Raw genomic sequence first — 12,606 nt, 5'->3', positions numbered from 1 at the left:
TTTAGACCACAGCGCCACAGTGTCACTAGCCCCTATGCCACACTGCATCTCTGATTCTTTATAAAACGTTACGTCTCCGGAGGGCTGAACCACCTCATTTTCTGCGAACGTATGAACCAATTTTTAGAAACATGCTTCGGTTACTACACCTGGATGGGCTGCTGTTCGTCCTTGAAAGTCCACAGGCGGCTCCTGGCGCTCTGGCAATCCAAGGCAATGGTCTGCAGCTCCGCTTCGGCAAGGAGCAGCTGCTTGCGGCACCGCCAGTAGTTCAGCAGCAGCTCAAAGAACTCGTGCCTGTCCTGGTGCGCCACAGTCCCAAACTCTTCCACGTAGGCGTCGACGTTCTCCAACCAGGAGCAGGGCTCAAAGACCTTCAGCTGCTCTCGGGTGAAAGGCAACAGCTCCGGCTCTGCCGGGATCTCAGGGTACAGCCTCTCCTTCGGTTTGAGGGGAGCAACCGCAACCGCCGCCAGCCTCTCCCTGAACAGCTCCAATGGGAGATCCGGATAGAGCATTTTGGGAGGGGATTTCTGAACCTGCTCTTTGCTGGGGGCACAGACGGCAGGAAGAACCTCTTCCGAAGGATGGGAAACAGACTGTTTGTCACTGCGTACGGTCTCAGTCTCTGGGTCCTGCGCACTCCCCAGCAAAGGCGGCGCGCAAGGAGCATTGCTTTCCGACAGGTCGCAGGAAGCAACTGCTTCGGCGAGGCTCTGAGGACTGGCTGGGTTTCCCCCGGTACTTTTCTCCTCCTGCAAAGTTCTGCCTGCAAATTCTTCCCCCTGGATCGGGGGCTCCAACGCGGCAGTTTCTGGAGATCCTTCATTTTCTACAGTTACTGTACTCGGTGGGACATCACAGGCATCCTTCACGTTTTCTATCTCTTTGGCTTCGTTGCAGAGCCTGGGCTCTGGAAGGCGTTCCCCCTGGGTGTCGCAGGACTGAGATGGTTCTTCTCCATCTCTAACTGAATCTGGAAGAGACAGCTGACAGGCGATGCTCTCCTCCTCTTCGCTTTTTTTCTTTTTTTCCTAGTGGAAAGAATTGAGGGGAGAGAGACAGCAACACTGAAGAATGAGATTTGAGGAACAAAAGACCCATAGGAACGTAAGATGGTCCCGTATGGGGAGTAATAATAATAATTTATTATTTAAACCCTGCCCATCTGGCTGGGTTTCCCCAGCCACTCTGGGCGGCTTCCAACAAAACACTAAAATACAATAACCTATTAAACATTAAAGACTTCCCTAAACAGGGCTGCCTTCAGATGTCTTCTAAAAGTCTGGTGGTTGCTTTTCTCTTTGACATCTGATGGGAGGGCGTTCCACAGGGCGGGTGCCACTACCGAGAAGGCCCTCTGCCTGGTTCCCTGTAACTTGGCTTCTCGCAGTGAGGGAACCGCCAGAAGGCCCTCGGCACTGGACCTCAGTGGCTGGGAAGAATGATGAAGTAAGGCCATTGATCCATCTAGCTCAGCAATGGCCACACTGGCTGGTAGCAACTATCTGGGATTTCAGACAAAAGGCATTCCCTGTCTCACCTAGAGATGTGAGGGCTTGATCCTGGGATTTTGCGTATGCAAAGGAGATACTCTACCACTGAAGGAGCTGCTCGATCACACACAGAGATAGATAGATAGATAGATGATAGATAGATAGATGATAGATAGATAGATAGATAGATGATAGATAGATATCCTGATCTACAAGCCCAGAGGAAAGCTTATGAGAGTGACTGGGTGCAGGGATACCAAAGAAGAATGCCCAAAACACCAGAGTGATCAGTATACCTGAAGGAGCGTCTCCACCCCCCATCGTCCAGCCCGGACACTGAGATCCAGCACCGAGGGCCTTCTGGCGGTTCCCTCACTGCGAGAAATGAAGTTATAGGGAACCAGGCAGAGGGCTTTCTCGGTAGTGGCGCCTGCCCTCCCACCAGATGTCAAGGAAATAAACAACTATCTGACTATTAGAAGACGTCTGAAGGCAGTCCTGTTTAGGGAAGCTTTTAATGTCTGGTGTTTTATCAAGTTATTAATATTCTTTTGGGAGCTGCCCAGAGTGGCTGGAGAAACCCAGCCAGATGGGTGAGGTATAAATAAATAAATAAAATTATTATTATTATTATTATTATTATTATTATTATTATTATTATTCTCTATTAAAGAAGGTGTAGACTTACAGCAAAACAGCCTGCCAGTTCTCCTAGCTTTTGCAACCAGGAGCTGCCTTGTCTGTACCTAAGCAAATATTATACATTCTTTATACAGCAAAGAAGCATACATCATTTCACCTGACTAAATGAGGGCATAGGTGTCAAATACCCAAATAAACCTTACAGATAGCTCCCCTTTTCTGAGCTCAGAGCTCAGCACCTCGAGCCCCACAGATAAGGGTAACATCAAAGCAATACAATTAGCCTATACCAAAAGCCAGTGAATGTAAACATTTATGAGCTTACTGCTACAACTATTACCAACCCTCCCCTTTTACTGAAGTACACCTTTAAATTGATGTTTTATTTAGACTGTTTCGCCCCTTTAGAGTCTATCGCCTGTGTGCGTTCCCCTGCTGCAATCTGCTCTTTGATTGCTTGTTACAGCTGGGTTGTGTGTGTGTGTGTGTGTGTTTGTGTGTTCGAGTCTTGTTGTATTTTTAATGTTTTCACTGCAAGCCACCTTGAAGCTGTTGTGACAGGCGAGATAAGAATACCAACAACAAACAACCTCTCATCCGTTTCTTGCAGAAGTGTTTGGCTTGCCACATCGTGGAATACTTCCCCAACTAATGAAAGCACTTTCTGGAAGGGAGCGGAGGAGATGAGAAACTGAAAATGCTGAATGCGAGCCAAGAGCCGAAGGAAATGCCATGTGAGAGTCACATTATTCCCAAGACTCGAGGTTAACTAATGCCACAGATTCAGTTTTCGCCATACTGGTACCCTGCTGGTACACTGGCTTGGGCTGATGGGAGAATAACCCAAAACATCTGCAAGATACCAGCTTGGCAAAGGATGCCAGAGATCACGCTGCCTCCGACAGTCATATATGACCTTATCTGACCTTTTCCAGCAGCAAAATAACGCTTATCCACAAAGGCCAGGAGGGGAAGCCTTAAAAAGCAGCCGTAGCATTTCAGCACAAAATCCAGGGTGTGTCCATCGGATTCCAAAGGATCCAAGCTCCCTTGTCCTTTCGAGCAACGGGTACCGTATTTTTCGCTCTATAAGACGCACTTTTCCCCCTTCAAAAATTAAGGGGAAATGTGTGTGCGTCTTATGGAGCGAATGCAGACTGCTTGGCTTCAGCGATAGCAACGCGAAGCCTCCGAAGCGCAGAGGGAGAGCTCCCCCTGCGCTCTGGAGGCTTCGCGTTGCTTTCGCTGAAGTTGCCTGAAGCCCCCGGAGCGCAGGAGGAGTTCCCGCTGCGCTCTGAAGGCTTGCGGATAGCCGCCTGAAGCCTGGAGAGCAAGAGGGGTCAGTGCACACCGATCCACTTGCTCTCCAGGTTTTGCTTCGCTGGAGAGGCGCTGCACAGTTTTCCCTCTCTGCGCAGCGCCCTTTCAGCGAAGCGGGAGGAGAAATGGAAGGGGCTCCGTTTCTCCTGCCGCTTCGCTGAAGGGGTGCTGAGCAGAGAGGGGGAGAATTTATTTTTTTTCCTGTTCTCCCCCTCCTATGGTCCGGTGCGTCCTATAGAGCGAAAAATACAGTAAGTTTCTAGCCCCCATGACTGCAGCCGTATGCTTATGAAAAGCTAAGGGGCTTTTAATCCTCTCTGACAAGAGAACTTGGCCATCAAGTCCCACCGATCCCTTTTCCTCTCTCTTTTGCTGAAGCTGCTTTCACAGAGGGCTTGGGGTATATAGACTAGTGGAGCAAGCAAGGCAGAATCTGCACTGGCCACAATGACGCAGAGAGAATCAGAGGCAGCAGGGAGAAAAGGAGAGAGAGAGAGAGAGAAGAGTCAAGAATACGCAAGTATTAGAAGGAAGGAGCTTCTTCTAAGCCTCACTTCGGACTCTAGGAGTGTTCGCCCGTTACATTCAGCACATGTAAATTCTGTACCAGTGTTGGTGCTGACCTTTAAAGCCCTAAACAGCCTCAGTCCAGTATACCTGAAGGAGCATCTCCTCCCCCATCGTTCTGCCCGGACACTGAGGTCCACTGCCGATGTATTACGGTATTTTAATATTTTGTTGGAAGTTGCCCAGAGTGGCTTGGGAAGCCCAGCCAGATGGGCGGGGTATAAATAATAAAAAAATATTATTATTATTATTATTATTATTATTATTATTATTATTATTATTATTACCTGTGTACATATTCACGGAACTGCATAAAATCAACAAGCGTGCACTCCTTCACACATTCCCTTGTATAATTGTAGAGACAGCTTGCAGTTGGGTTTGATATAATGTGTGAACAAGCCTTTTATTCTTATTTCAACCATTTCAAAGACCACCAGCCTAACCTGGATTCTGCACATCCTTGCCCCAAACTCCTCCAAATGCCTTTGTACTTTTCCGGCACTTTTGCCTGCATTTTGTGTATTCACCTGCTTTGCCTCAAATCCCACCTTCCCTTCGATCTCCTTCCCCAAGTGAAAGTGAAAGTCCAAGCCCCTGCATCGAACTGCCTCCTCCATCCCTCCCTCAGCTTCGTGGTTTCTCAATACCTCCAACGCTCAAATGGTTGCCGTCTTGCAGAGCTGCAAACCGACTTCTCTGCTTACGAAACTCCATGAAATGCCAGGCATGCTGATGAGCAGCAACAACGTTGCAGCGCTAGAACTTCCACTTAATCCATCAATAAACAAACGCTTCCCGGATACAAAGAAGGGTATTACAACCCAGTGTTGCAGCAACATCTGATTGCATCTCCATGGCCATCAAGGGTTGCCAGAGTAAAATTCCATAAATGTGGACAGAACGTAAAAGCTGCTTTGCTAGATCAGGCTAGAAGGCCACAGCCTAGCCTTTTGTTTCAAACACTGGGCAGCCAGACTTTTCAAAGCCCTCGCAAGGATGGCAAGATGGAGCCTCCCTATGGAAGAGCAGCAGTTTTGCTTGTCAACAGCCTAAATGGAGCCTCCTTGCCTAAAGACAGTCTACCTGCAGAATAACTAAATGAAGCCTTCCTGTGTAGAGAATGAGTCTACCTGTGGGCCACCTGAATTGAGAGCTCCCTCACCCCACTTGCTGAGAGGCAGTCTACCTCTGTTATACCTACACAGAGCCTACCTACCGAGAAGCAGTCTACCTGTGAGCCGCCAGAATGGAACTTGCTTGCTGACAGGCATAGTTGAGAGGCAGCTTACAGAATACCTAAATGGAGCCTCCAGTATTGAGAAACAGACCACCTGCCTAAGTGCCAGCTGCCTAAGTGGAACCTCTCTGTTGAGAGGCAGTCTACCTGCAAGAGGCCTTAATGAAGCGGCCCCTATTGGTAAACAGGCTACCAGCCACCTAAATGGATCCTTCCTGCTGAGAGGCAGTCTACCTGCGTGATGGAGGCAAAAAATAGTCTACCTGTAAGAGGTCTTAATGGAGCATCCCCTAATGAGAAACAGCCTACCTCCAAAATGCCTTAGTGGAGCTTCCCTGCTAAGAGGCAGTCTACCTGTGAGATGCCTTAATGGACACCCCCACCCCCTAAAAAACAAAGTCAGTCTCTGAAATACTGTACCTAAATGCAGCCTCTTCTGTCAAGCAGCAGTCTACCTGTGGAGCTTCCCTGCTAGGGGGCAGCCTACCTATGAGATGCCTTAATGGAACCTCCCCTAATGAGAAACAGTCTACCTGTGAGAAGCCTTGATGGAGCTTCCCTGCTAAGAGGCAGTCTACCTGTGAGATGCTTTAATAGAGCCCCCCCCCCAAAAAAGATAGTCAGCCTCTATAACACCTAAATGGAGCCTCGTCTATCCAGGAGCAGCCTGTGAGATGCCACCCCAAACATGAGCAAGGCAGGCAGCCTCTGAAATACCTAAATGGAGCCTCTCCTGTATAGCAGCAGTCTACCTGCGAGAAGCCTCAGTGGAGCCTCTGTGCTAGAGGGCAGTCTACCTGTCCTATAAGATGCCTTAATGGAACCTCCCCTAATGAGAAACAGTCTACCTGTGAGAAGCCTTGATGGAGCTTCCCTGCTAAGAGGCAGTCTACCTGTAATGTATTTCCCACCTCCTAAAAAAGAGAGCCAGTCTCTGAAATACTGTACCTAAATGCAGCCTCTTCTGTCAAGCAGCAGTCTACCTGCGAGAAGCCTCAGTGGAGCTTCCCTGCTAGGGGGCAGTCTACCTGTGAGATGCCTTAATGGAACCTCCCCTAATGAGAAACAGTCTACCTGTGAGAAGCCTTGATGGAGCTTCCCTGCTAAGAGGAAGTCTACCTGTGAGATGCCTTAATGGATTTCCCACCCACCCCCCAAAAAAGAGAGTCAGTCTCTGAAATACTGTACCTAAATGCAGCCTCTCCTGTCAAGCAGCAGTCTACCTGCGAGAAGTGGAGAAGTGGCCTCAGTGGAGCTTCCCTGCTAGAGGGCAGTCTACCTGTGAGATGCCTTCATGGATTTCCCGCCCCCTAAAAAGCAGCCAGCCTCTGAAATACCTAAATGGAGCCTCCCCTGTATAGCAGCAGCCTACCTGCGAGAAGCCTAGTGGAGCCTCCCTGCTAGGGGGCAGTCTACCTGTGAGATGCCTTAATGGATTTCCCACCTCCAAAAAGGCAGCCAGCCTCTGAAATACCTAAATGCAGCCTCTCCTGTAGAGCAGCAGTCTACCTGCGAGAAGCCTAGTGGAGCCTCCCCGCCGAGCGGCAGTCTACCTGCGAGGCAGCAAGGCGCCCGCCTCCTTCCCTCCCTCGCTCCCCGGGTTACCTTGGTCCTTCCCCGGCTGCTCCTCGGCCTGCTCCGGGGCTTGACGGCCTCCGCCATGCCGCCCGCCTCGCCCTCCGACGCCCAGGCAGAGTCTCCCTTCCTCCCTCCCTCCTCTAGTGTTGTTGCTCTGGGCTCCCGCCGCGTCACGTGGGCGCCAGGCCACGCCTCCCCGCCCGGCCTTAGAGATACGAAGAGAAGCATTATAGAGTGATGCTGCCATACACAATCATAGCCACGCCGAAAGGGCGGGTTTTTTCTTCCCCATTACTTTCTTATTTGCTTGTGTTGATTTTCTCACCCCGCAGCTCCATCACTGCCAGGCCCACGGGCCGAGCTGCAACCAGGAAACCCGGCCTCCAAGTCGAGTCGCTGCGGCAGCTCTATATTTTTTAGTACATCTACGGCCACTCTGCTTTCCGCCAATCGCTGCCGAGAGAGACGCGGAAGAGACGGGCGGCGAAGAGGGTTGTAAAAGGGGGCGAAATAAGCGCCCGCGGTTCCGGCGATCTGTTCGCAGCAGCGACCCCTGGCGGCACGGGGTGGGAATGGCGATTCTATGAAGGTCTATAACGGGAGCGATTATTCCCTGCTACTGTTGCTCTGCAAAATAAATAAATAAAAAGGATAAGCGGTGTCGAAGGCTGAGAGTCGTGCCTTTAGACTTTAGAACTAATCTCCTTGTAATCCTATATATGCATGTGAAAAAGGGTTGCCTGAAATGAAATTAATGGACTGTGCAGAACCTAGGGGGCCAGAGATTCTTAGAAGACTGGAGTAAATATTTGAACTATTTTGAAAAGCAATTGTAATAAACAGATCACGCTAGTAGGACTGCAAGAAGTTCTGTAAGGAGGACTTTGTGAAATATTGCAAGGAAGACTGAAAAGAATGATTAGTTAAGGATAATTAAAAGTAATAGAGAAATTAAGAAATGTAGAATAAGTGATAAGGAACGGAATATCTTCAGAGGTTTTTGACGGAAGTCTAAAATATTGTATAAGAAGTTATGTTAAATTGTTGGAAATGATATGTTAAAAAACTAATAAAAATATATTTTTTAAAAAAAAGAGAGAGGGCTGCCTGATTAGAATACTTAGTGCAGGAAAGGAAACTCTGCACGTGCCCAGAGACAAGTAATCCAAGACTGAGATGCCGTGTTATAGCTGCATCTTAAAACAAAACCCAGCCTAGGCTCAAAAATTTTATTTCCACTTTTATTTGTTTATTTATTTTTTACAACCAAGCTGCGTAGAATTTTTTATGACATTTATTGCAATGACCTCCCGAGGATTATTTTGGGAAGATGCACAGGGGCCAATGAACACGGCCATTTTTGCACGTTTTATTTTATGTCCTCTCATTTTCAGAGCACCCATGAAAAAATCCGGGGAAGTGTGAGAAGTCAGTGATTTGGAGGAGAACATAAAATGGACAACAGAGAATCAGTGGAAGTACAGAAAGCTTGCTGTCCGCATTAACTGTCATGGGCTGGCTGGGTGCAGAGGAGTGGGAGGAGGCATCAGCTGGGGGGCACCCCCAGGGAAAGAAGGCTCGGAGTCAGGTGGTGGGTCAATGTTGTTGCAGGAACACCCCACCCCCAAACATTTAGTTTGTACAAACTCGACACACACACACTCACACACGACATATGCAATGTTTCTGTTATGAATTCATAGAAAAATCAACCGTACATCGGATTTACAGCGGTCCACTTTTATTTTGCTCCATGAAGGAAGGACTATCAAAGGGGGATGGTTTCATACAGGACGGCCATAATCCCTTGAGCGTACCAACATGTATGTAGGAGCCCTGCCCAGTTGGCATGCCAACCTTGATGGTCCTAGACAGAAGACGGAAAAAGGTAAAAGGCGGATCTACACGGATCCTCGTGAATTCATATGATTTTTTCATTCAAATTAAATAAAACCACCATGATACTGTAGACCATGTCTTACTCTGTAGAAAGCATCAAAAAAATCACGCATCCACTGTTTTGGGGGGGCGCAGGGGCGCAAAAACATGGTTAAAAAACACGGATCCTCATGGATCCTCATGATTTTTGCGCTAGATCAGCCCAAACTCACTTTCAAATTACAAATCATGTCCAGGGGCACAACATCCACCACAGAAATCACGCATCCACGGCTTCCTGGCGAAACCGTGGCCCAAAAACGTGGTTTTCAAGAACGGATCTTCATGGATCCACACGCTTTCTGCATCGGGCCAACCCAAACTCACCGTCAAATCACATATCATAGTAAGGGGCACAGCCTACAACACAAAAAACTCGGATCCACACCTGCCTGGCCACGCCCTGGCCCAAAAACGTGGTTCCGAAGCACGGATCCTCATGAATCCTCATGATTTTTGCACTAGATCAGCCCAAACTCACCGTCAAATCACACATCATGTCCAGGGGCACAGCTTACACCACAAAAAACTCGGATCCACGGCTTCCTGGCCATTCCATGGCCCAAAAACGTGGTTCCAAAGCACGGATCCTCATGGATCCTCACGCTTTTTGCATTGGACCAACCCAAACTCACCGTCATATCACACATCATTCCCAGGGGCACAGCCTGCACCACAAAAAACTCGGATCCACGGTTATCTGGCAATGCCATGGCCCAAAAACGTGGTTCCAAAGCACGGATCCTCATGGATCCTCACACTTTTTGCATTGGGCCAACCCAAACTCACTGTCAAATTACACATCATGTCCAGGGGCACAGCATCCACCACAGAAATCACGGATCCACGGCTTCCTGGCCATACCGTGGCCCAAAAACATGGTTTTCAAGAACGGATCCTCATGGATCCTCACGCTTTTTGCATTGGGCCAACCCAAACTCACTGTCAAATCACACATCATGTCCAGGGGCACAGCTTACACCACAAAAAACTCGGATCCACGGCTTCCTGGCCACTCCATGGCCCAAAAACGTGGTTTTAAAGCACGGATCTTCATGGATCCTCACGCTTTTTGCATTGGGCCAACACAAAATCACTGTCAAATCACATATCATAGCCTGGGGCACAGCCTACACCCCAAAAAACTCGGATCCACACCTGCCTGGCCATACCGTGGCCCAAAAACGTGGTTCCGAAGCATGGATCCTCATGGATCCTCATGATTTTTGCACAAGACCAGCCCAAAGTCACTATCAGATCAAACATCATGGCCAGGGGCACAGCATCCACCACAAAAAACTCGGATCCACGGCTTCCTGGCCATACCGTGGCCCAAAAACGTGGTTCCGGACCACGGATCCTCATGGATCTTCACGCTTTTTGCATTGGACCACCCCAAACTCACTGTCAAATCACACATCATAGCCAGGAGCACAGCCTACACCACAAAAGTCACGGATCCATGACTTCCTGGTAAATCCATGGCCCGAAAATGTGGTTTTGAAGGACGGATCCTCATGGATCCTCACGCTTTTTGCATTGAGCTACCCTAAACTCACCGTCAAATCACACATCATGTCCAGGGGCACAGCCTACACAACAAAAAACTCGGATCCACGGTTATCTGGCAACGCCATGGACCAAAAACGTGGTTTCGAAGCACGGATCCTCATGGGTCCTCATTATTTTTGCACTAGATCAGCCCAAAGTCACCATCAGATCAAACATCATGGCCAGGGGCACAGCATCCACCACAAAAATCATGGATCCACGGCTTCCTGGCCATACCGTGGCCCAAAAACGTGGTTTTGAAGGTCGGATCTGCACGGATCCTAACGCTTTTTGCATTAGGCCACCCCAAATTCACTGTCATATCAAACATCATGTCCAGGGGCACAGCCTGCAGCACAGAAAACTCAGGTCCACGGTTATCTGGCAATGGCATGGCCCAAAAACGTGGTTTTGAAGGTCGGATCTGCACAGATCCTAACGCTTTTTGCATTAGGCCACCCCAAATTCACTGTCATATCAAACATCATGTCCAGGGGCACAGCCTGCAGCACAGAAAACTCAGGTCCACTGTTATCTGGCAACGGCATGGCCCAAAGACATGGTTTTGAAGCACGGATCCTCATGGATCCTCACGCTTTTCGCATTGGGCCAACCCAAACTCACCGTCAGATCACACGTCATAGCCATGGGCACAGCCTGCACCACAAAAAACACGGATCCACGGCTTCCTGGCCATACCGTGGCCCAAAAACGTAGTTTTGAAGCACGGATCCTCATGGATCCTTACGCTTTTCGCATTGGGCCAGGCCAAACTCATCATAAAAGCTTTTTGACACCTAATCGTCTCCGCCTCTCATTGCGCGGGAGTCTCCTGCGCAGGGTGGGCGTGGGTAGCGGAGTGCCTGGGCTCTCTTCACTGACTTCCAGGGAAGAATCCCGGAGCCCTTCCACCTCCTCTTCCCATTGCTCTCCTGGACTCTTGGTGTAACGCGTATTTCCTTCCCCTTCCACCGAGCTGAGTCTCCCCCTTGTGCTAGGACCTTCACCTGCAGAGTCTGAGACCCTCTCCTTCTCCCGTGTCTCTGATGTCAGTTCCCTGACAGGTTGCTAATACACCAGAGGACAGGGTCAGAATTCAAAATGACCTGAATAGCCTAGAGAGCTGGGCCAAAACCAACAATATGGAGTTCAATAGGGAGAAATGTAAGGTACTACACCTGGATAGAAAAAATGAAATGCACAGGTGGGGGACACTTGGCTTGACAACAGTACCAGTGAAAGGGATCTGGGAGTCTTAGTTGACCACAAGCTGAATATGAGTCAACAGTGTGATGTGGCAGCTAAGAACGCCAATGCAATTCTGGGCTGCATCAATAGGAGTATAGTGTCTAGATCAAGTGAAGGAATGCTACCACACTATTCTGGTTGGTCAGACCACACCTGAAATACTGTGTCCAGTTGAAGAAGGATATTGTCAAGCTGGAACATGTCCAGAGGTGGGTGACCAAAATGTAAAAGGTCTGTAATCCAAGCCCTATGAGGAGAGACTTAGGGAGCTGGATTTGTTTAATCTAGAGAAGAGAAGATTAAGGAGTGACATGATAGCCATGTTTAAATATTTGAAGGGATGTCATGTTGAAGAGGGAGCAAGCTTGTTTTCTGCTGTTCTAGAGACTAGGATGCAGAATAATAGATTCAAACTATGGGAAAAGAGATTCCACCTGGGCGCGGTAATCCAGTCAGGGAAAAAGGGAGGCATACTATGTTTAGGGCACCATTTCCAGCCTCTTCTCCTTTTCGGGGTGAGAATAGTGGATCCTAAAAAGGGCTGCTCAGTCATGGATACAGCTGCTGAGCTGCTCAACTGCCTTATTCCTTGAGTCAGAACGACTGAACGCCCATGTGTCGGCTCATGACTAGGGGCTTCACATTCCTGCCCCTGTAGCCATTTAGTGATCGCCATGGGGGTTGGGTTTGGGGGGGGTTGGGTTGGGTTTTTGGAAGATGCCTGTGCGTGAATTTGTTTTATGTGTGTAGATCAGTGCACACTGACCAACGCACAGCCTTCGCAGTAGGGCTCTGTTCTGATGGCATGAGTAGTCACGACGAACTGGTGGATCCTATCTCATGCAGCCTTCATCCGCCTTCACAGCCGTTGTAACACACTGCTTGTTATCACCCGCCTGTTCTGCCATTGAGGACTTCTTGGCTCATTCTTTGTCTAGCTCCTTCCCTGTTATGTACTAAGCTTGGATCCTAGAACAATAGGCAAGTAGGATCCTAGAATGCAAGAATTGATTGGCTTGCAGGAAA

General features: G+C 48.9%; 1 protein-coding gene across 3 annotated transcripts in view; it reads right to left on the bottom strand.

The window, feature by feature from the left end:
• The window catches only part of EPG5 (ectopic P-granules 5 autophagy tethering factor), a 78,937-nt gene extending 71,927 nt beyond the window's left edge, over positions 1 to 7,010 (bottom strand). For all 3 annotated transcript variants that reach the window (XM_077936510.1, XM_077936511.1, XM_077936512.1), the window contains exons 1-2: positions 6,871 to 7,010; positions 150 to 1,034 (exon numbers count right to left, since the gene is read on the bottom strand). In XM_077936510.1, the coding sequence (XP_077792636.1) occupies positions 150 to 1,034; positions 6,871 to 6,927 (942 nt within the window). In that variant the 5' untranslated portion in view covers positions 6,928 to 7,010. The remainder of the gene's footprint in view (positions 1 to 149; positions 1,035 to 6,870) is intronic.
• Positions 7,011 to 12,606: the final 5,596 nt, after the last annotated feature.

Source organism: Podarcis muralis, chromosome 11, assembly GCF_964188315.1.
Source record: "Podarcis muralis chromosome 11, rPodMur119.hap1.1, whole genome shotgun sequence".
NCBI lineage: Eukaryota > Metazoa > Chordata > Lepidosauria > Squamata > Lacertidae > Podarcis > Podarcis muralis.
Note: the sequence above shows the minus strand (reverse complement) of the source record. Positions and strands in the feature narration are given on the sequence as shown.